Source organism: Lampetra fluviatilis, chromosome 2 (assembly GCF_964198595.1).
Source record: "Lampetra fluviatilis chromosome 2, kcLamFluv1.1, whole genome shotgun sequence".
Classification (NCBI taxonomy): Eukaryota; Metazoa; Chordata; class Hyperoartia; order Petromyzontiformes; family Petromyzontidae; genus Lampetra; species Lampetra fluviatilis.
This window is the reverse complement of record NC_136276.1, coordinates 29,394,455-29,420,026: the sequence shown is the minus strand read 5'-3', so window position 1 is coordinate 29,420,026 and position 25,572 is coordinate 29,394,455. Positions and strand designations below refer to the sequence as shown.

At 46.8% G+C, this 25,572-nt stretch overlaps 1 protein-coding gene across 4 annotated transcripts in view; it reads right to left on the bottom strand.

Annotated features, from left to right (window-relative positions):
- Window positions 1-25,572, bottom strand: part of LOC144938276 (grainyhead-like protein 2 homolog) — a 68,119-nt gene that overhangs the window by 40,778 nt on the left and 1,769 nt on the right. For all 4 annotated transcript variants that reach the window (XM_078866148.1, XM_078866157.1, XM_078866166.1 and 1 more), the window contains exons 2-7: window positions 6,770-6,977; window positions 5,631-5,695; window positions 4,669-5,038; window positions 3,871-3,944; window positions 2,209-2,365; window positions 1,549-1,660 (exon numbers count right to left, since the gene is read on the bottom strand). In XM_078866148.1, coding sequence (XP_078722274.1) covers window positions 1,549-1,660; window positions 2,209-2,365; window positions 3,871-3,944; window positions 4,669-5,038; window positions 5,631-5,695; window positions 6,770-6,977 — 986 coding nt within the window. The remainder of the gene's footprint in view (window positions 1-1,548; window positions 1,661-2,208; window positions 2,366-3,870; window positions 3,945-4,668; window positions 5,039-5,630; window positions 5,696-6,769; window positions 6,978-25,572) is intronic.

Here is a 25,572-nt window from a genome sequence, read left to right as displayed (position 1 = left end):
CCCTCCGCCCTCTCCCACCCCCACCACCACAACCACCACCACCAACAACCTCCACACAAATCCTAGCATGGATTCAAAACACTTAACCTGCACCGGTAACCATGGAAATCAGATCCCGCATACAAAGACAAGGGAGCATTTAGGCGTTACAGCGAGATCGAGCGTGCGCGCCCCCACGCTTTCGTGCGTTGTGCGTGTCCTTGTCCGAACACACGTGTGCGCCCGTGCGCGCATTTGATGTGGGGAGCGGCAGCGTAGCGCTCAGCGCACCGCGTTACGAACCCGGTCACCCGAGTTCGATTCCCGCTCACGGCCGACATCGGTGGCGATTGTCTAAACCGGTTTTGGGCCTCTCCTAGGTCGACTCGGCCTTAAATGCATGATGTGGTTCCCATCTGTCAAGATCAGCACTGGAGAGACAATGGCGGCCGGCAGTGGTGTCAGCCACACCACCCCCTCGTGTGCTGTGTTGGTGCTCTCTCACAGCACTTGCCCCAAGTGTCTGTGATGGCTCTATGGCGGCGGGGGGGGGGGGATCTTTGTTGTATGTGAGTCACTCACTCTTCATTCAAAGACCACTTTTGTGTTAAAAAAAGGAATTCGTGGTAATGTATTTTGAGCCCAAATTGGTAATGTATTTGGCCCATATACAGCAGATAGGCCACAATGATTAAGGCATCAGGCTCCAAGCAATGAGGCGATTCCAAAGCCAATCAAGCACAGTGATTCCGTTTCCAGGGTGGAAGACAGAGGAGGGCCTCTGCAGCAAACGGTGAAAAAACAATCAAACCGCCAAAGCACTGCAGAGATTTCAAAAATTTCCGCCACAAATTGACAGCAACTGTTTTCCCGCCAAAACAAACGAGAGTCCCACTGTCACAGTGTAAAATATATCATGGCCACGGAGCTAATCAACAATAATTTAAAACAAAAGCAACGATTCGCAGGCCACAGTAGTTCGCCAAATCGCGATTCAATACTAGAATCGATTCTCGTGCAATTTATACCGACATGGTTTTTCTTTTCCCATTTGCACAGATTTTCTCACGTGATCAGCCTCTATGTCCTAATCACCAGCATATCAGGCGTATATGTAACATACATAAATTGTAAATAACCAATTTGAATTCACGTATAAACATACACACTGCATGGATGAGAATCAATTTTAATGCAAGCGTGTAATTGCACAACTCTTTGCCTGATGACGACCGCTTGTGTTGCGATCGAAACGTCGTGATTTGTTTTGTTTTATTTTATTTCTAACCACGTGACTTTACCGAAAAAACAAAAGAGTATGGATTCCTGCAGTCACGAAAGCTTAAAATCAAAATTGAATCTAGTAAGCATTGTCATGAAGCCGAGGTATGGACTTCTGCTCTGGTATTACTAATCCCTGTACCGTAATCCCAGTGTGTGGACTACAGTCACATGGTCGGTACTTCCGCATGTGCAAATTCCATTTGGCCGCTGCTGTGTGTGTGCGCCATGTGTGTGTGGGCCATGTGTGTGTGGGCCATGTGTGTGTGTGCGCGCTGGGGGTCTCACCGATGTCGATGACTCTCTGCTTGGCCGTGTGTTGCCGTGAGTGCCAGTACTTCCAGTATTTGAGCTGCTCCTCGCGGCTTTTGTCTTCCCCGAACACCACCATAATCACACTCTGCGCACGCACGCACGGGTTCGTCATGTCACGTCTCACTAGAAGTCACAAACAAACACCTTCTCATCGCGAAAGACCCGGCGACGCACGAGATCCCTGGCTTCAACCTCTGCCCCTGAAGCTTCTGGGCCGCAACCCCTGAACCGCATCCACTGCACAAACCACGGCAGTAGACGCGCACACTTGGTGATGATGCACAAACGGAAAATTAAAAAAACTCTTTGGTTTGCGACTGTGATCACCACCGGGAAACAGAACCACGAAATTTACGACGACTCATTGCCGCATTCACAAACATCGTCACAGCGACGGTGCACCACTCCGCTACTCCTGATGCAATCATCTGGGTCAACCGCCATCAATGTAAATAATTAATGTATAGCCGTCGCTCTACGTCAACATCAGCCGTACGACGACGACGAAGAAGAGGTGACATCTCGTTGAATCCGCGCGGCCTCTCGTCGTGTCGTGCCGCATCTCGTCACGTCGCATCCCGTCCAATCACGTCGCGCCGTGCCCCGTCGCTCCACCGCACCGTGCGCACTCACCCGGACTTTGCTCATGGGGTGACGGAGGCACTTGTTGGCTCCCAGCTCGCGTAGGGAAATAGCGTAGAACTGGCCCTTGTTGAGGTAAGTGAGCGGGCCCTCGCCCGGGCGCTGCCGAAGAGACTTGGACGCCTCCAGGGTGTACTCAAAATACTCCCTGTCGCGTGCACGCACACGTACGCATCATCATTCAGTGTTCTATCTGATGCTGGGTGAAGGCTTCCGCACGCCATCGTCACTGGCTTTTGCATAACCACTGCTACACTAAGGCAGAAATATGCCATCACCATCATTATGAGCCATGGTTGATCGACTGCTAGATGAAGGCCTCCCCACGACGTCACCATTGCTCACGGATCCTGCAATGCCACAATGCATCTCACCCTTGCATTTGAAATGGTCTCGTCAGTCCATCTCTTCTCCGTCGGGGTCTCTCCTTCAGCTGACATACATGACCAGTCTCATCCACTGCCAACGTCCCATCTAAGTGATGTCTCCTGCCCAAGCGCACTTAATTTTTCGGACCGTCAATTTGATGTCTGATGTGCATTTGTCCTTTGATCCACGTGTTCCTCTCCTTGTCTCCGAGCAGTAATTCCAAGCTTGCGTTGCTCAATGTTAAATACCACGGTGGTGAGATGTTCAATACCTCGCCTGGTAGAAAGGTCGTGGGTTTAAACCTGACCCTCATGTCTGTATATTTGGAGCTTGCATGTTCTCCCCGTGGTCTCGTGGATTTTTTTCCGGGTCCTCCAATTTTTCCCTCCACATTTAGAAACATGCACTTAGAGTACAGTAATTGGCTGCTATAAATTTCCACATGATAAGCCACTTCGTTGAGCTATAATGTGATCAGGTCATTAACTGAAAAAGAGCGAGACAGCTCAGTGGGCCTTACCTGGTTAAATAAAAAAAAAGTTTTATCATAGTAGAACATGGTGCTCTGTCCCAGATATGACAGCAGTATTCCAACTTTGGCCAAATATGTTCTTAGTATAGCACTAATAATTACTCGGAGTTAAAGAGGCTTTGGCACGGAAATGAAAAACAAGCTTCTTCGATGCATCCTTCGCCAGATCAGTAACCCAGCCGTTCCATGAAGTCAGATGAGAATGTTGTTCCAAGAGATTAATGGCTTTACTATGGCTTGGAAAAAAAAATATTGTTGACTACGATGGAAGGAAACGCGGAATTGGCAGCCGTACATGATATTACTTAGGAATTAATGAACTTGCATTGCACTAACGGAACGAAACGGTTCCGAGTGCAGATCCTCCCACTGCGCGTGGAGTGTAGCGGGAAGCGCGCTGCGCTACAAACTTGGCGACCCGGGTTCGATTTCCGCTCACGGTCAACACCAGTGGCAATTATCTGAACTGGCCCTGGGTCTCCCCTAGGTCGACTCAGCCTCAAATAAGTAACTGGTGTGGTATGTAAACGTCACCACTCGGGAGATAAAGGCGGTCGGGGGTGGTTGCTGGCCATCCACCACCTTCATATGCCGTACCAGCCTTCATAGGTGTTACTCGCTAACATCACAGTCTGTTCAGGCTATACGGGGGTCTTTGTGTGCGTGACACATGCCGGCAGAACTAGTGGTCTCGTCTCTGTCTCACTGCACTCGGACACAGAGATGAGACTACTCGCACGGGGGAGTCTCACCCGGACGCTGTCTCGTAGTCGGACGTGTCTCCTGGCTGAGCGCGGAACTTGGTCAGCTCGCTGAAGTGGTATGTCTGTGGACATCACGGGGAGATGCACGCAGAGAGACACCCGCGGGATAAACAAGCGGGACACAGCAGAAGACGGGTGTCAGATCGACAGGTGTTGCAGAGGCAGACAGGCATCACACAAGCAGGTTTCACACATTCTATTCTTGTGTATGCTGGAAGCGATAACGTTCTTCAGGAGATAAAAGCTAATTTCGAGGTCTGCTTCCAGCCACGGCGAGAGGGCTTCAGGAGAGAGTTCGTGTAGTGTTGCTGTTCCTCCTCCGTTGAAGGAGTGGCGAACAACGGTGGTTTACTATATCGTCCGTAGTTTCACACACACATGTGTATGGATAGGTATCTCACAAGGATAGGTGTCACACACAAGCCGACAGACACACACGTGCAGACATAAGGAAACTTGTCAGCAGCATCAACAGCCGCCAATCGCCACTAAGTGGCGGTGATATCACCACAGCTCGTGTCAAACTAGGTGCACATTGACGCCATGTGAAGTGAAACCTCTCTGAGAGGAGGTTACGGAAAAGACACCAGCATCATGGGTTAACTTATGGGCTCATTCACACACATGGGCTAACACACCCACACAGGTGTTATGGGTTAACTCACACACGTAGCTTAACACACCCACGCAGGCATTTTACAGGTTCACTTACGGATCAACAAACCCACACGTGGGTTGACCCTCACACACACCACACACCACACACACACGAATAGGGGCACGCACCTCCTGGAGGCCGGGGCCCTGGTCGAGAGACCCGTTGTCAGGTGAGCGCCGGTCATCGTTCTCCTTCAGGTAATGCCCCACGCCCGGCTGGGCCTGCGTGACCTGCGGTGGCGCCGGCCCGGGCCCCACGCCGCCGGCCCCATGGTCGATGTCGAACGTCATATGCGTGCGCTCGTACAGAATGGCGGGCCGCTGCTCCTCGCGCTCGTAGAACTGCACGGAGGGCTGAGCCACCGTCACGTTGTAGGAGATGGCCTTTTCCGTCTTGATGCCCGACGGCTGGGACCCCATGCCCTGTGGCCCGGATATGCCTGCGCCCACCAGACGGTGCAACTCCCCCGTGTCGCTCGTGCCCATTGCTGTCAGAAGCCTGCCGAGGGAGGGGTGGGGAGGTAGGACGGGCGGTGAGTGACGCATTCTGGGTAACGCGGTGGAAAGGGGGTGACGGCAGTGGGCAATTGTGGGTATTTTTTTGACGAACTACTCTTTTTATTTTACCAGGTGAGGGCCCACTGAGCTATCCAGCTCTTTTTCAGAAACGACCCGGCCACAAATGATAGCTCAATGAAGAGGCTTATCAGCATGTTTATAATTGTGTAGGGAAGGACCGGAGGACCTGGAGGAAAATCCACGCCACTACGGGGAGAGAGACATGCAAACTGCAGGTCATGAAAGGGATGCTAATCTGCACCCTTTCACCGTGCGGAATTCTGAATAATATAGAGGCGCAACACTCAAATAATACATTGGAGCAGCACTGTGGCATTATGGGTAATTAAGTGGGGCAGCACTGAGCGCGACATTCTGGGTTAAAAGGAGCAGTAAAGGGGGACAGCTATCAGTTACTGGGCGTGAAGGGGACAATGCATTCTGGGTAATATAGAGGGTCAGCATTGAGTCGGCATTCTGGGTAATGCAGGGGTAAGGGTGATACACCTCGTAATTAAGGTGAGGCATCTCACCGTTTGGGCTCCAAGTCTCCATTCTCAGAGCCCTTTACTGGTAGCAGACGTTTATCTCGCGGCACCTAGAACACACATCGCCATAATAAGTTATCGTCATCATGATTATCAACACCACCATCATTAATTGTCGTCGCCACCATCACCGCCACCAATTCCCGTTTTCATCATTCACAATACGATCAGCACCATCGTCGTCATGACCATCAAATCATTATCACCATCATCATTCACCATCATGATCATAATAACCATCATCATCGCTCACGCTCTAGTGTTGAGGTCATTCACTTCCAACCTTAACTCCGCTGCCAATGAACAACCGAAGCCAGAAACACACATGGCCCTGACCCTGCCAGGCCAGGCCCAGTGGGGCCTAGTGGGGTCCAGTGGTGACTTACAATAAAGCGTGGTGAACCTCCCGCCCTCCTCTCTCCCTCCCCGGCACCACACGTCTCAGTAACCGCCCCTCAATTATTCATTCTCATCTTAAATAAGACGCAGCTGCATTGCCATATCTCATTCTCTGGGAGTACACGCACAGGTGTCATATTCTCGGTTTGTGATTAGTAAGCAATTTTACATGAATAAAAAAGAGCTACAAGAGTGTTGTGTACATTACACGCTGGTTTCGGCAGTGTCTTTGGCGCCGTCTCGTTACAGCGATCGTGTCTGCAGTTGTGGGTCCCTTTGCCAAAATGTATGGACGGTGAATTGCTTGCGATCCACACTCCCCCTCTTTGCCTTATCCGTTTGCTGTTGTGTGGCTTCTCTTGTATTTGCTCGTATCTAAATATGCGACTTGCAGATGGCAGTGAGGCAGTGGTCGCCGAGCTGTTCTCTATACTAAAGGTCAGGCTCTCCCAAAAAACAAAGTTGCAATTCCCAAAAAAATCTGACTCAATTTGTTTTGTATTTCGGATCATTAAACAAAATATGACGTCATAGGACATTACGTGGCTAATTGCCAATGCTTTCTTCACAAAAAATGGCGTCACTTGGCACCGGCTCACGCCACAAAGATGCTTCAAACTACATCCATAACGTCAACAAGTCGGGATAAAAAAAAAAATCCGGAAATATAATTGCCCTTAAAAACCTGAGATTCTGAAACGTCACAATCTGCAAAGCACCCCTACCTTGTAGTAGTCGTAGAGCAGGCCGAGGGCGGCCACGCTGTCTTCGTCCCCGTTGATGCTCATCATGGCTTTGGTGGCGGCCGTCAGGGGGTTCTCCAGGTAGCTCTTCCAGGCCTCGTCCTCACTCGTGTAGGCGCGTCGCGTACACGCCGCCGCGTCACCTCCACCACCACCTCCTCCTCCATGTCGCACCACCACCCCGCGCTTACTGCTCGCATGTGGTACACGGCACAGCGATGGGGGGCACGGTCAGAGACAGAAATTCCCATCTCCCGGCGATTTCGGCCTCACGCAGCACCAGACTAAGAAGTAGCTGCCGCCCTTAAGACTGTCAGTTGAGACGATTGAAGACCCACGAGCCAGCCACCCGTGAACGCTGACGCAACCCCAGAGGTCGCAAACGGGTTTTGATTCCTTACCCGTACCCGGCCGCACCAGGGTCGCAAACGGGTACCCGTACCCGGCCGTACCCGTACCCGGCCGGGTACGGGTAGGATACGGGTATCGGGTACCTGATTGCGACCTCTGGGATGAAGTCATGTTGCAGGCGCGGGTGGGTTGATTCTAGGAACTTGAATTGTGAGAAGAGACAAGACGTTGGGAAATGAGTGACAAACGGTGACTCACCAGTGACTCACGGTCTACCCGTACCCGACCGCACCAGGGTCGCAAACGGGTACCCGTACCGGTACCTGGCTGGGTACGGGTAGCCGGGTATCGGGTAGGGTACGGGTATTGGGTACCCAGTTGCGACCTCTGCTCAACCCGACTGCTAGTGAACACCTATGGTGCTCTGTTGTAAATCACAAGACTTTTTGTAAAGTGGGCTTTTATGGTTTTTACGGTGGTCTCTCGAAATGCACGAGTGAGATTTCTGCTTTTCAATTCCTGTGCTTGTGTATTCACCAGAGGTGGGACAAAGTCATTGTTATGCAAGTCCAAGTCGAGTCGCAAGTCATCAAATTCATGACTCGAGTCTGACTCGAGTCCAAGTCACATGACTCGAGTCCACATCTCATAGGTGGGACAAAGTCATTGTTATGCAAGTCCAAGTCGAGTCGCAAGTCATCAAATTCATGACTCGAGTCTGACTCGAGTCCAAGTCACATGACTCGAGTCCACACCTCTGGTATTCACCAGCAGCTACTGGTGCTGATGATGTTAACCCTGCTGCTGATAATGATAAACGATATTGATAATACTACTGCTGCTAACGGTAGTGGTGCTGCTGATGAGGATGTTGATCCTGCTGCTACTGATGATGTTAATAACAGATGATGTCCATAATAATAACACTGCTGGTGCTGATGGCATGGCAATAGTTAAGTTAAATTCAGACTTTCTCTCTCAGTTGCTCTCACTTCTGTTTGCACAGTGTCCATGTCTTTCCTCCAGTTCACAAGAATCCACTATCTTAATTGCCACTATATTCCTGGAGAATCAAAGCTGCAATGAGTGTCTTATCTGGAGGAGATTAGGCGTCTGGAGATAAGGGCTACTGCCTGTGAGCCTGGGTGTGGGGAGTGGGATTTATAATGAATAACCAGACTTGAGAAAAAAACACTTATTTGACTACTGTGCAAATCGACGTATATGTATGAATGGGGTTTTAATTGTGTTGGTCATGGGATTATACGAGGTTTGAGCTAGCCCTATCCCATATCCAATCACCAACAGTCGTATTATTAAATATAACCGTATACCTATTGGGCGTGGAGTCGCAGTGTAATGGTTAGCGCACTGCGCTGTGTTCAGCATCCCGAGTTCGATTCCTGGCCACGGCTAACAACATCTGTAGAAAGTAATATCTGAATTTGTGGTGCCCCCCATGGCACTGACCAGCTTGAAGTATGGTGACAATCCCCATTACAAAGGCCTTCAACCGGTATCGTCCAGCAGTGGATTGATATGGGGCTCTAAATTATTATAATTATTGATTATCATGATTAAAGGATATTGAGCACAAATGTCAAATGTCTTTTTTGAAAAGGGGAAAATGTGGAATTTCAAACGCTAGTTCAGGACTGCCAACAGAGATGAGTGCAGACTACAGTTGCCACCTTTATCCACAGTACAGACCAAACCCGGATAAGGTGAACACAGCAATACGGTACAAGATCTTCATCATCATCAACACAATCCATGGGCAGATAGCACATAGGTGTCCACTACACACGAGTCTCAAAAACTCTCCTATTTCAGGAAGTTCCTGCCAATTTTTTTACAGGAGGAGTGGGGGGGGCGATGTTCCCATGTGCAATCCCAATAAAGTAATTTGCAGGTAATGTTTCCAGTATTGGGATGTTTGGTCAATACAAGTTACACTGCATGTGTTTCTTTCAGCGAGATTGAATTAGCACCGATGCGTCTCTATGGGGTTGTATCTGTGTAAACTAAGCTGCAGTACTTGTCCACTCTTCCAAATGTTTTTACAAGTTGTTGTTGTTGTTGTTTTCCACCTGTAGTTTTCTGTAGCGATTGCCGAGTGGGATAATAGTTCTTAGCGAGCTCCGCCATGAGCAATTTTAACAGGACATTTTAAACTACACTCGTCTGCGTGTGTGTGTTCCTGCATAGCCATCACTCAAACATGGCCATCGTCAAACACAAACTGTGGAAGATTCTTAAACACTCCCCCAGTGTCTACCCAGCAGTGGGCCAAAGTGGACATTTGAGGGGGGGGGAAAGTGTGGGTATTCCATATTATTCAAAGACGTATATGTTCCAACGTGTAGCAGCATATCGATATAAGCCTTTTTTTTAAAGAGTTGCTCACTAGAGCTCCCTTTAGCTGGGAGGCCCCGGAATCCGCCAGCGGTGATGACAGCAAGCTCTTGCAGGGCTGCGCCTTTATCCACGACTGCACTCTGAATCAGAACCAGATCAGAAGATTTAGACTGGAGAAATCTGATGAGCCATGAGGCTCTTTTTCACAGATGTCCAGCACGAGCCTCTGTGGATGATGTTGGTGGTGATACCATCAGAATTGCAATCACCACTGTCCATAGTTTGTTTACTGTGTTTTGCTGTATTGACTACTTTCAGGGCTGACAGTCACTGGGGAGTGGCAAGATATTTTTTTGTAACAAAATGGGTCTGGCTACGAGTAGCCTCCCTTTGATTTGCAAATCTTTTCGAAACCTCCCACGCCCCCCGGGGCTGCTACTCCGTGCGGGGTGGGTGGGGTGGTTGGGTTAAGAGTGCGGGGATGATGGGTCTCATTGTTGGCAACTCCCAAGACACAAAGAAACCCGCCCAGCAGATGTCACATCGGAACGCACCGCCGAGGTGCCACGCTTGCGCTCATTAAGGGAATCGTCCCAAATTGTCAACGATTTGTTTTTATTTTACCAGGTGGGCCCACTGAGCTGTAGAAGACTCTTTTTCAGAAGCGACCTGGCTGTCACAAATGACAGCTCAACGAAGTGGCTTATCACGTGGAAATGTATAGCAGCCAAATACTCTGAACGCGCAATGTTGATTCTAAATGTGAAGGGAAAAACCGGAGGACCCGGAGAAAAATCCAAATACACAGCAGCAGGCGTCAGGGTCGGGCTCGAACCCACGACCTCCAGTTACTCAGCGCGAGCGCTTTCCTTGTTTACAGAAACCGGTTAGAACGGGCCGACGTTTTGGGCAATGTGTCTTCTTCAGAGCACAGAGGGTGGCCAGGAGAGATGAAAAGACGTTAGAGTCGGAGCTCTCACTTTACACACATTACACACACTGGGATTATTTTGCACACCGTTGGTGTATGGTGCTTTTTTTCTGGAAGACTTTGCAGTTTTTTCCTGGATTTTTCTGTTTGCGCATAGTCACTTTAAGATGTTTTCTCGTTCATGTTTTTGGTTTGTTGCGGTTGCACCCGATTCAAGAGCCGAATGGCTCACAGGACTATACCTAATAAATGAAACTGAAACACCGTGGGGCTCTGAGAAAACTGACGCTTGAATGAAGTTGACGAATTAAGGATTTCCATATAAGGTACAGAACTGTTCACGGTATTCCATGGGTAGACCCAGCAGTGTAAATGGGCATGCCGCTGTTAATATTATCGGCAGGTCGCGTGTGGTGGCGTAAAGCGTGGGTAATTCCCACCTCTTCACAGAGTGTGTGAGAGTAGGCCAAATGCTAGATTAGCACCTGAGGTGGCCTCGTGCTATAAGAATTAAGCGACTAATTACCAGACATACTGGTGATGTGAGTGAAGGGAAATCACGTTCCACACACCCCTCTACCGCACTTTCGTGTACGCGAAATTGTCTAAAACGTCAGCCTACATCACGTATGTTTGTAAGTAAGGGCAGTGATAATTTTACGAATGCGGGTGGGATTTTGATCCCATATCCATCCCCTTCGACAGCGTGTTGTTAGCGAGCACCTATTCAGGGGCAGCGTGACACACGAGGTGGGGGGGTGGGGGTTGGCTCATGTCTGGCCGCCTTTGTATCGCCGATGTCTGCTGCTTCACCCGACTCAGCGGGTATTCTTTTTTATATGTAAGGTCGAGTAAAAACCCTACACTACCACCAGCACCCCATGCTGTGATAGGCGCCGAGATAGGACACTGATAGTGGCTATTCAGGTCGTATTAGCATGTGAACACACAACACGTGTTGGCCATGTGCATCCATATGCATGTAAACACAAAAAAAGATACCCCATATAGCCGAACAGACTTTTGGGGCAAGTGCTGTTAGCGAGCACCAATGAAGGCCGGCAAGGCACACGAGGGGGTGGGTGGCCAGCACCACGCCTGACCACCTTTGTCTCCCCAGTGGCGATGTTTACACACCACACATTTGAGGCTGAGTCGACCTAGGGAGCCTCAATACTTGTTTTTTTCCAAAGAGGGTCCTGCATTGGGATGTTTGGCCAAATCGATTTGTGAGTGCTGTTACACGTGGGAGTAAAGTAATGAAAAAATCCCAGCCAGCCACACGAGATAATGCTCTAAACTCCGCAAAGACTAAGTGAACAATCTAATATTCTCTATTATGGAATCTAATGCTGTTCTACAATTTCCTATATAGCCATCCTCGCAGCCCAAATCAATACGTATGTATACCTAGCCCACGTACACACATGCATAAAACTGCGGAGTAACACACGTGAATGAGCCCGCCGCATCAATGCAGGTATGATAATATTATACATTCGAGATACAAGGTGCTGATATAATACATACATAGTACATGGCATTGAAACACACACAGAACATGGAGACAGACATCCGACCACGTCCGCCCGGTGCTCGTCAAACTGCGCTGGCTTCTGGTTGCTGAACGAATACTTCTGGTCGCGCTCATTACACTCAAAGTCCTTGCAAAGCATGGACCACAACATCTGGCTGATCTCGTCAAAGAACATGAACCATCAGGCGAACTCCAGTCATCCATGCAGCAAGGGCTTTTGGATAGCCGTCGAACAAAGACGGTCACTGCATCGCACGCTTTTCAGATGCGCTTCTGCAACCGTCAGGAACGCTCTTCTTCCTTCCGATATCAGGAAGCCACTTGGAGCACTTTTTAATCTAAAATGAAAACTAATTTCTTTAGAACTGCTTTCTGTTTTTAGTTTGTTGTCCTTCCCCAGTACCTCGGATTAGCACGGTTGGCTACGTACTGCGCGAAAGAAGTTCAACATACATACATTATAATATAGGATCATCTTCATCAGCCAATACTCTGCTGGATGAAGGCCCTTCCATAGTCACTCTAGTATACGAATATACAGTGCTGTATATGTATAGGCCCATGAGACAAATCCACAAAACTGCATGTATCCACCTATGGACAAATCTTACACTCGTTCGAGTAATTCCTACCAGGTCTGACTCGTTGTTTTACCATCACGAACCACACTCGCGCAAACGGAGACAATGCTTGCCACATCGACCTTTATAAGTGGAGAGTTAACGAGGCATGAGGGCCCATACACAAACAAGTGTGGGTATCCCGTCATGCTCGGACAGCACTCGGCACTCGGTGGAATGCGCACAAAGGCCGCGCGGCGTTCCGATGCACGGGGCTCCAAAGCAACAACGCACTCATGACAGCATTACAATTCGTTTTGTGTTGTTGTGTATGGCAGCAATAGATTCAGGAGCTGAATGACAATGTCAAGGTCTGCTAGCCACGGCGAGAGAGGGCTTCAGGAAAGAGTTTGCGTGGTTTTTCTTCCCCGACCCCCCCTCCGTTGAAGGAGCACGGACTACAATGGTTTTACTTTTGGTCCATAGTTTGGGTTGCAGGGCCACAATTGCACTGTGGCTTGTCTTTAAATGCATCTCTGTGGGTCACTGTGTATATCGACGTCTCTCTATGGGTTTGCTATATGGCCCAGAGCTTGAGTTGCATGGCCACAATCGCCCTACTCTGGCTCTTCCTTAATGTTCCATCCATGAAGGAGGCGTGTGCATCAGCCTGCAGATGTTCTGATGCGGTTGAAGGTTCCAACGGTGTCTTCAAGGAGGAATGTCAAAGGCAGGAGGTGTGACGTTTGGGTCTCGAATGAGGCGTTCATTCTGGACATCCACGTCGTTCCACTGTTCGCCAGCGTTCTTATTGATCTGCGCGAGATGCTGAGATGGTGACGGCACGATCCCATACGGGGGATCGAGACTTGAGTCTGCAATAATACACCGTGCTATTGCTTTGTGTGTGTGTGTGTGTGCATGGCTAACCATTCAGTGGCAAGTTACTGATAGAATACATTCATTAAACCCTGCCTGGAAAAGAAAAAAAAAACCTATTCAACACAAAATCATTATTTGGTAATTCTGAGTTGGGAGCGGTGGGGACAAGCAGAAAATAACAAAGAAAAATCAACTTGTATTTTTCCTTTCAAGGCAGTGTCATTGAGGTGACGCGTTTTTTTTTGACATTCACAATAGGAGCTACGTCAATTGACAAAGCTCCTATTGTGAGTTGAGTTGGTTTGTTTGTTAAATAGCGACACTGTAAAATGTTCCTGCTATTCTTCCTCGAGACGTCACCTTTATTAACGGCGACAATATTCCCATTGTAATAAATTAAATAAATCACCTTACATTCACCATTTTCACACAAAAAATGTGTTTTAGCCCGACTTCTGGCCTACCAGACTTCAGTTAACCAGCAGCAGTTGGTGGAGCGCACATACTCTGGACCGGTTTCACCTGCCTGGGGCTCATCAGCAGATTCAGGCGTGGGAAACCAAGTACGGCTGCTTATCCAGATGTCATTGGCAAGTGTGCCCTCACTACACCATGAGCTGGCAGTGCGAAAAAAAAACCCCAGTTTTATATAAAAATGAATCGCGCGCTGTAGAGACACCATTATGATCAATTTAAATTATTACCCAAAATGTCTGTCATTTGTTTAATTTATTAATCATCATCCTCGTCAGCCATGATCAATCCTCTCCTGGATGATTACTTCCACAAGGCTGCCTCCATCTCTCGTGATCCTGCGATGCAACACTCCACCTTGATCCACCTTGCACAACAACCGGCATTCGCCACGAAGTGGTGGCGACGTCAACGCGGCACTTGTGCCAGGCTATGTGCACTTTTGATGTGTTCCATTTAGAATCCAGCATAAAGAGCTACACCAAGTTAGTTTGAGCACGGAGATTCCTTAACTTGACGAAGGCTTAACGCAGGAGGTGTATAGCATTTAAGGAGCAAAGGCTTAACGCAGGAGGTTTATAGCATTTAAGGAGCAATAAGTATTACGCAATTGGATTAGGCAGTTGAATCCCAGTTTTGTAGTTAACCATATCAAATGCCTTGTGAAAAGTCTACAATAGCAAGGCAAAAATGGTATATAATATTGACGTCTTGCTGAGAATTCGTGTGCGGATCGGAGGCATTGATCCGTCTTGCTTAGGAACATATTAAACCATTTCAAATCCGCTAACAAGCCGCTGGCCCTGGAATGATCAATGGGAATAAATTTCAATAGACGATCGGAAGAATGTTACAAGGGGTGAAAAGTTTGGTTTAAGGTAAACACGGGGAAATCGAAAGTCACGTACGTCCAAGTCAGCTGAACAAGAGGAGATCGTTTGGAGGGGGACGACAGGAACACGCTGCAATTGCACCATGGGCCATTCTGGCGTGAGTGAGACCACGCCGCCACGTTTTGAATGTTTGCAGACACACAAATGGCACAACCAAATACATCAGCATTTATTATTGACGCAAATGCCACAGAACGATAAATGACAAATATTTCTCCATGGGCAAAAATTGACCATGGGACTAATCTGCCACCGCACCGACATCTGTTAACCCTTGCCGAGATAACTCATTGCTGTACCAGCTATAAAGACAAATATCCCCCGTGCAGCCTTAACAGACTTGGGGCAAGTGCTGTTAGCGAGCGCCTATGAAGGCCAGAACGGCACACGAGGGGGTGGGTGGCCAGCACCACGCCCGGCCGCCTTTGTATCCCAAGTGGCGATGTTTACACACCGCACCAGGTACTCATTTGAAGCCGAGTAGATCTAGGGGGAGGCCCAGGACCTGGTTCAGATAATCGTCACCGGTGTTGGCCGTGAGCAGGAATCAAATCCGGGTCGCCGGGTTCGTAGCGCAGCGCGCTAACCACTATACCACCGCTCCCCACGGCTACACACACAGACTCATCTTCCATGTTCAATCCACTGCCGGGTGGATATTGCTTCATTGCCCTCTTGCTGCCTACCACGTAGCAGCGAGGCCCTATGGCAACCTGTTTGTGTGGCGGTCACCCACTCAAGCACGATGTCTCATTGCTTTCATGGCTTTATTTTGGTGATTTCGAAAAGTGTATTGGTTTTGCCATGATTGTTTGTTGTAGTACAGAGTTAGACTGATGGCCTTAATCAAAGTTGTCTTGTGGTTGTTGTTGTTTGACTTGCATCCCACTGGGATTTTTGCACACAGCGTTGGTGTACGGTGTTTTTTCTGCAATATTTTGCTGTCTTTTCTTGGATTTTGAAATCCGATGCCACTTCTCATGATGCTGCGATGTAGATTGTTATAATTGATGGAACGAGTCCAACACACCAACAAAAACCTACACACATTGCTCCGAGGGCTTAGAAAACGCATGCTCACAGTTTAATTATCATGAACCCCCCCTAGTCTATAAAGCCATCTATTAGCGTGAGCTGAGGCAGTTCATTGTAAACCAGCCACTTGCATCTTAATGGTCTGGAGGCATTGGGGCAGAAATTAGCGGTGGGCAAGGAGTTCCATTGTAAGGCACTGGCTTTTACTGCTGTTAATGAGTTAACATGGGTGATTTTTGTGTGGTTTTGCAGTGTGTCTATGTGTGCAGCCTATGCAAAGTGTATATACAGTAATGTATGTGTGCATGTATCCTACAAGGATAAACAGCACTCGCTCCAACAGCCTAAATAAGTTATACAGATGAACTTTGGTTTTCTGTGTGTGCAGCATACTTATGCGTATGTATGTGTATGCATCCTGTGTCTGTGTACGTACAGCCTGTGTGTATGTGTGTACCAATGACTGTAAATGGGCCATTAAACCCGGGGATGTTTGTGAAAGCTACCGGCCTAGGGGACACGGTCCTTTGTAGTGGTTCTCGTCGGGGGTAAATATATAAACACAGCCTGGCAATAAACACAAGCTAAGCCACGTTGATCATTAACCAGTTAAGCTGCCACTACCCATTGCTATTTATTCTTTGTTTTTTTAGTGAGAAAACGCGACCCCGGTGTTTAACCCTAACCCCTACCCGGCTTGTAAGTGACCGTGTAAAAGTGCGGGTAGTTGATGACCCCCCAACCACGCCGATGCTCCATTAAGTCCTCACAACAAATGGACTTGCTGCATGAACAGGAGTTGACTTTGCACGTGCGTAGCTTTTACCTGCTAAATACTGCCAGGGTTATATAGACATGAGAGGCGGTGGCCTCGTGAAATCGGTGGCATAGCAATTTGCTGTAGTTACCGTCATGGCATAACGCTATCGATTTACCCAAAAAAGTATCGCAGAGTCGTTTTCATGAAGGGTGCTGCTCGCAATGTTGATGTCATTTCTATGTTAACCAAGGCCGTAGCCATGGGGTCCACATTGGGGTGGATCAAATCTTCCATGAGGGTCTGGGGTCCCCCCCCCAGAAAAAAAATATAAATTTGAAAACTCATTTCCTGCCATTTTCTGCCTAAAATATTACGAAATTCACCAACACATAGGATGGACTTTTATTTATTGTTTACATGTCTAATAGTGTATTGTATTTATTACATTGCTCTGTTTTTTTCTTTTTTACCTTTTCTTGTTTCATTGTATGTAATGTAAAGTACAACCATAACCACAATCATATAAACAGAAATCTATTTTATAGCAATATATTGGGGGGGACATTTGGAGCATATTTGAATATGGGGGGGGGGGGGGGGAGATGCGTGTCCCCCCAATATATATTATGATGTTAACTACCTCGCCTGGTATACGGGAGTTTGTGGGTTCAATCCAGACCCTGACACCTGCTGTGTATTTGGAGTTTGCGTGTCTCTGTCCCCGAGGTCGCGTGGATTTTTATCCGGGTCTTCCCTCCACATGTAGAAACCTGCGTTTAGAGTATTTGGCTGCAATAAACATCCACGTGATGCACCACTTCGTTGAGTTATCATTTGTGGCCAGGTCGCTTCTGAAAAAGAGCTAATATAGCTCATTCGGGCTTACTTGGTAAAATAAAAAGTTTCATAGTAGAACTTTGTTCTCTATCCCAGATATGACAACAGTATTTCAACGTTGGCCAAATATATGCTTAGTAATAATTACTCAAGAGTTAAAGAAGCTTTGTTTCGTTTAGTTTATACAGTATACACACTATTCTGCAGTGACAATAATGACAATAAGGTCCAGCCGTTTGTCAATCCATTGCTGGATGAAGTTCTCCCCAATGGCAGTTGTTTTGACCATACTTCACCACACTGGTGAAGAGCGGACCTGCTGGGACTAGATATCACTCTCCACTGATGTTGGCCATGGCCGGGAATCAAATTCAGATTGTCGAGTTTAGATCTCGGTGCGCGCTAACCACTCGCACAGGGAAGCCTCGCCGAGACTCAAGACTTTCTCATTTGATTCCTGCATTGGGATACATGGCCAAGCCCATTAGTACCTGGACAATACTTGCCATACATAGGGGGGAGGGAGGGATAACGCTCATCAAATAATCCACTCCATGGATAAGTCAACACCCTACCTGCTGTACTGCTACTGCCTCTCACAAGCCACCTCTAAACCTAAAGGAGGACATCTAATGCACATGGCTCCATCCCTTCGTGGTCCACCAACCATGCAATCATGGTTGGTGGATCACGTTTCACAACAGGCATCAGTTATTGCCAATGTGTAAAGTAATGGGACCAAGTTGACCCTGGGCAGGGATTTTAAACTGTTATCCTATAAATAGTAGATCCTGTTGTCCTACAGTCTGAAATGTATCCCGGCCTAATAACTCTGCTTATCGACCTTAAGTCTGCACGTCTCTCATTTTATTTATGTATTAACGCAAACACAGACGGCGCGACAGAATCAATAGCCGTGTCTGTACGTGCGCAAATACTGCTGGTGCATACGCGTGTGTACATCAGCATCAGCCTCTGTGGAGGAAGCAAATGAAGGACACCGATGGGCAGTTGCCATTCAGCAACAAAGGAGGGTGGAAGAGTGATGCTCACAACGAGCAGAGAGCACATGGATGGCTAAAACACAGCAAACAGGGAGAAATGGTGGGGCATCTTTCAATTATGTCAGTCGGATAAACCTTTAAAACCTAGGCCTGTCCCGTGATCTCCTGCCAGAGATTTCCAACACTTCATGTGGCCTCAAAACGTACCGAGCCTGGTGATGTCACCGCCAATTCCTAGCGAATGTAAGTTGTTGTATGTTAACATATGTAACTTGGCGTGCAGTACAGTAGGAGTATTTATATGTTTCGGTATTTATTTGCATACGTGTCATATGATATGTGTCGGTGTATGTGTCAGCGTGACCCAAAATTGTCCATAATCTTCAGGGAGACATTCAACATTTTGAGCACATTCCATAGTCAACCCCATCCCGTGAAAGGGACCTCGCCCTGAATAAGGAATAGAATATTATCTATGCAAAATAATTACGCAAGGAGTGGGTGTGGAAATGAGTAAGAGCGAGAGACAGAGCGAGAGGAAGAAGATGGAATGTGGGTTTATAGTTGTCCAGGGCCTCCTAAGCCAGCTCACTTCTCAGTGGTTGTGGAAACAAACAAGGCGCTGATTAAGAGCAACACGTCCCCTTCCTATACCAAACTAACGAAATACATCAGCAGACAACTCGCGTATCTGTCCGTCCACAATTTTTTTTAACACATCCCATCAACCACACAGGCCTTCTGGGAGTGCGCAATCTCAGCATCCAGCAGACTCTGGAATGGTTTTGACATTGCAAATCAGCAGTCGACCTCGCTTGAACCAATGCTATTGAACGGCCAGATGTGGAGTGAAGACCCCTCTGTTATGTATGGTTCTTGGTTCGAAACAAAACTATTAAGAGACATAACACAAAATAATCACACGTGTCGTTGATACAAATCAAGGTAGTGGACTGTACCAGATTGAGTCTGTAGTGGTTGTGGGGGTCACATGACATTGAAATGTCCGAGTGAACGTTAAAATACTGTGTATTATACTCTTTGGTTCTTTCGGTAAAGTCACGTAGGTATAAAATAAAATAGATCACGACGTTTCGGGCGCAACACAAGCGTCCGTCATCATGTTGCACATTAGAGTATATGTCAGTAAGTTATTCACATTTTTCATTAATAGGGTGTGGACCCAACAAGTTTACTTGCTGGGTTTTTGTTTTGGGTGATGATTTTTGGCGAGCGAGTGTGGTTGAGTAGGTATGTAAATGTGTAATTAGAGGAGTTGGCGAGTAGATTGGGAATCATGTGAGTAGGTATGTAGGTATTGTACAACAGCCTTGAACCTAACAGCCATACAACCTACCGTCATTAACAAACTTACCCACACACTCACCTACCCACAGCACAACACCATACAATACCTCAAACACTAAATTCAAATGTAATAACCACTTAACAATCCCGGTTATGTAACAAAGACAAAAGATCCCCCTTAATGACCTCAAACAAGACTGTTGGGGCAAGTGCTGTTAGCGAGCACCTAGTTATGTAACAACCACATGATGACACTACACCAAAGACTGAAACACTGAGCGAAAATCCCAGGGCTGGCCCAGGACACGCTGCTGGCAAGACTATGTCGCTCGGCTGGCCTGGGAACGCCTGGGAATTTACCAGGAAGAGCTCGAGTCTGTTTATAGTGGGGTATAGTAATGTATAGTCGTGGTTGAGTCGGTCGCCAGGGAAAGGGAGGTCTGGACTGCCACTACTCAACATGCTGCCACCGTGAAACCTCACCAGGGCAAGCGGACTGAGAAACGAACAAACTAAACTCTTGAAGTCGTAAGATGTGGTTGGGGATTGCGATACCTTTAGGGGAAGGCAGATACCGAAACACCCATTATATCAACTTTTAGAGTCTAACGTTGGTTGACCACACTCATATTTGGTGGTTAGATGATGTCAGTACATACCACAAATGGGTTCGTGAAATACGTCAGTGCAGGACTTTTGAGCGATTGGCGTGGTTGGCTACGTACCGTGCGAAAGAAGTTCAACATACATAATCACCTCATATATACGGTGGGTTTTGTTCTCGTGTTCTGGTTTTGCTAAATTGCTAAACGTAATCCTCAGCAAGGTTTTACTGGCTAAATGACAAGCTTGCAAACCATATAAGTGTAACATCACCACCACCATCTCAACCACTGTACTAACAGCCATGACCATCGTCACAGTGAACACCGCCAAGGCCTTCCCCTCCACTTTCAACGCCACCAGCATCACTCCACACCACGTTCATCATCACCATTGCCATCATCACCAACAGCATGATCACCACAAACACCAAAATCAATTATACTATCTTCTTACTCTTAGGTTTTTTTTCGGTAAAGTCACGTAGGTAAAAATAAATAATACAAATAATAGAAATAATAATAGAAATACAATGATAAATCACGACGTTTCGGAGGCAACACAAGTCTCCGTCATCAGGTGGGACCGTCACAGCTAAATTTACTGTATCAAGTGAGGCAAAATTCCAAGAGACAAGCTCTTAAATACAAGTTATACTATCTTCGCCATGAAGACCAATGCCAACGCCTGCCATTCACCACTAAGTCACGGTGACATCAATCACGTCGCCTGTGCCAGGCCAGGTGCACTTTGAGGCCATGTAAAGTGTCGATGGCTCGCTTGTGTAGCCATGAAGACCACCACCACTGCCATACAGTGCGTCTCCTCCGCCCGTCCCCACTAAGCCTCGCTCTTCTATGTGCGAAACAAGGAAACGCGAAGTGAATAACGCCTTGCCTAAATCATGGCTGCCTGCAAGTATGCATATTTATATAATTGCTACCAAAAAAAACCCAACTTTTAAAATATAACCGTGAAGCTAAAACCGGACTCCCGAAGGCTGTTACACTTCACCACAGCACACAGAGGCTGATAGCGCAAATTAAAAGACTCTCTCAGACACACGCACACTGCAGTATAGGGAAACATTTTGTAACCAGGTGAAAACCCATCTGAGACTACTCGACTCTTTTTTTTCTTCCAAATGGACATCTGGGTCACAAACGCAAAATACAAAAGCAGGCACATACACAAAATATAAAAGGGCCGTATCATAAATCCACAACGTGAGAAAACGGCGAAAGTACAGAGGGCAACTTTTTTCTAAAACTCAGACTGTCCAAGCAAACTAAAGGTCACGTCCCAGTGTATTATTGCACGACACGATTTGGAGGAGGGCGATGGCGGAGTTCACAAAAAAGGATTCGAGGGGGGAGGGGGCCCAATTACGTTTATTTTTGTTGAACCCAGACTGAGAGAACTCAGGACAGAGACCAGGCTCCTGTCGTTTGCAAGAGTTGACCCTGGGCAAACAGAGACATTGGATGGAACAATTGTCCACATCAGTGGATGCTGTAAGGGTAAACTGCCCCGTGCGTTGTTATAATACAGCACGGTGTGGCGGATAAAACACATCGGTAATGTTGTAGCTGTTTGTGAAAATACAGGGCTATATTTGCAAACTAAAATATTTAGCAAGGTATCCTTTGATACCAGCCGAGAGCCCATACGTTAACAAGGCGCGTTTGAAATTGAAAAAACCACACGTAAAGTTTATGACATTATAGACTAGAGGCCGACCGAATTTCGGTTTCGGCACCGAAAGTTGCCAAATGGCCACTTTGGGCACACTTTCGGTTTCGGCCAAAAGTAAATTTCTAACTTTCGGTTTAGGCCGAAACTGATGTTGACTTTCGGTCGTCAACCCAAGATCTACTTTTAGAACATAACGCTCGTGCTAAGTCTATCAGCCGGTCAGTCGACGCTAGGCAATCCTTCGCGATAGGCTGCAAACACACAGACACCAGCAGCAGCAGCTTGGGAGCGAGGTGCGATGCCGTCAATAAATGACGTCACGCACCTAGGAGGGGGGGGGCTATGTAGCGATTCGCGCGGCGCCCCGAGTTCGATTCCCACTCACGGCCGTTGATGATTATTTGAACCGGTCCTGGGCCTCCCCTAGGTCGACTCAGCCTCAAACGAGTAACTGGTGTGGTATGTCAACATTGCCACTGGGGAGACAAAGGTGGCCGGCCGTGGTGAATCAAAGTCCCGGGCGAAGCCGGGTAGTAAAGCGAGTATTTCATAAATGTTGTGTTCGGTAACGTCGGTTATATACCTTTCTGTTTCGGTCTTGGTCAAAAGTGTAGTTAAACTTTCGAAACCAGAAATTCAGTTTCGGTCGGCCTCTATTATAGACATTGTAATCGAAGATTAGTTAAACATGCTCCCCAAGTAATTTGCACGTGTATCACTAAATGTACGCATTAAACAGACCATGCCACGGGTAAAGAGTTAGGGCATACCTGTGTGCACATGTACACAGTCACAACAACACATGTACACACAATCTATACAGTACATGTTTCTTACGTATGTACATCGCAAGATAGCTTATACTTGGAAACATATACACTATAATGTCGAGAAGAAATACAAAAACAAGCACAACAATTTACCAGCGGGGTTATGTACACATGCATGTACCTGCATGAATATGTACATGTAACACGTTGTATTAGCTGTAGACATACCTAGGGTACACACACACACCTCACACACGTGTAAATGCCACAACATAGGTGCACCAAGTACTGTACACCTAAGTACTGTACACACACGTGTGTCATTTTACTGTACACCCAAGTACTGTACACACACGTGTGTCACTTTACTGTACATCCAAGTACTGTACACACACGTGTGTCATTTTACTGTACACCCAAGTACTGTACACACACGTGTGTCATTTTTCGCAAGGTATGCATGTATGTACAATAGCGTGAATAACGTAATGCTTTACACGGGAAAAAATAGATGTACTGCAGTATTACGTGGACAAATATAACGCAGAGTATCCTTTACTAACAAGGCAGATAATAAAGAATCAAGACAACGTACTTGTATTTGCTGTACGTACAATGCAGACATGTGTATACTCTAAATGTAATGTTTCGTAAAATTGTCAATATTAACTGCGGTACTGTATATAAACTTACAGGCAAGGTGTGCATACGTTATGTATACGGTAATGTACACTAGTGTCAATGTACAGTACATCAATATTAAACACGTGCTAATACACAACACAAAGGACTGACTCGACATTTTGTAGGTCATGGAGATAGGTGCACATGCACACAGCTTATGCGAATACCGTAGGTACATAATGCTTGTACACACACACGTGTACACACACACGTGTGCACGTAGTACTGACATTCTACAGCACCGTATACATGTAGACACGCTTAATAAGTTAAGGTTAATATTGTAGATACACCTGAACTCAAAGCAGAAATACTCAATTATACACAGGAACGTACACGTAGGTACACATATATACAAACAAGTTATAGATAACAGCCCTGTATTGCATAATAGGTTTTATTTTGGGTTAGAACGCGTAAACAAGTATTGCACACAAGTCACACACAGATCGAACGCAAATGTACACATTCAAGACATACTTACCGTCACATTTTCCATTAACAACAGCCCTATCTAAAAAGTGAGAAGTTTTAGGTAGCTAACGTGGTTAGGGGCAATGGTTCCAACCACACCTACAACGTTTGGCATGGTGGAACATTTTAAAAGTCCCATCAACAAAACCAATCGGGGCTTTTAAACATTCGTTTCAAGCGGGATGATTCCTGGGCCACGGTTTTGATTTTCACGATCCTCATCAGTAGCCGTGCAGCCACAACACGTGTATCCCACGGTGCTTTGTGTACGTACACCGCACAAATGTACACCGTCAAACCGTGTTTAACATTCATGGGCGACATGGTTCTGACCTCCACGACGACTCACAAGTTGAACTGACGAAACAAACGTTAGCTACCTAAAACTTCTCATAGGCAGGCAACTTCTGCCACGGTCTATGCAATTATAATGCACGTACTGAACATACATTGTCGAGTCCAGACAAATCCGTACTATGCTATGTTCTGAAATCTTACGCCCTCCCCCCACAATTTTCACCTAGCACCTGGCAAGAGTGGTGAAATATGGTGAAATAACACCCCTCCCTAGGAGCCGCATTGTTGTGGGGAGGGCGGTACTCATCCAGCAGTGGAGTGATTAGCACATAGAGTATTGGTCTCGGCATACTCGTACCTAGTGTTGTTACGCTATACACAGGTACACGTACACTGATGTACCACAACAAACTTTATTTAGCTCTATGCTGTAGTTTGTAACTTCGTTATCCAAAATGTTCACACGCAATAGTGTGGGGACTGGTAATTATCTCAAGAACCTATTATTGGTACAACACAGGCTTGTTATAGATGTACCTTACAGATGACATAACACCGTACACAGGTAAACACCTACGCACCACACAAACTACGCAACTCCTACGGTCTGTAATGCAGTGTTAGTATTGAAACCCAGATACCTTTCTGGATAAATAAAGGATTGTTATTAAACCAGGATATATCTATACAGTAAGCCTAAAACACACACTCTCACATCTTACAGCCCATACACAGATACACGCGTTTACCACACAAACAAAATGACTTTGCAACTTAGTTATATAGAGTGTTCAACTCAGTATTGAGCCTCCGTTTGGCTTTTCCGGAGTAAAGGTCCCACTACAACTATTAGCACATGCCAGGCAACAAGAGATTACAGACACGTTTAAGCATATACACAGGTACACATGCCTAGTTACCACACAATCTAACCTCTAGAAAGTACTGTGGTATATGACATAGTACCATTGACAGACTAAAACATCTAACACACAGTCTAATCTCTCTACAGCCTATTTTGTACTGTCGTATTGTATATAGCGTGGCACCACACGTACAAACCCCGACCTACCTCAATCAAACTAACCTCTATACTGTGATATCCAACTTGCTACCATACACAGGTACAAACACCTATCTACCTCAATCTAACTAACCTCTATACTATGATATCCAACTTGCTACCATACACAGGTACAAACACCTATCTACCTCAATCAAACTAACCTCTATACTGTGATATCCAACTTGCTACCATACACAGGTATAAACACCTATCTAACTTGGTATCATACACAGGTACAAACACATATACCATACACTCCAACCTCT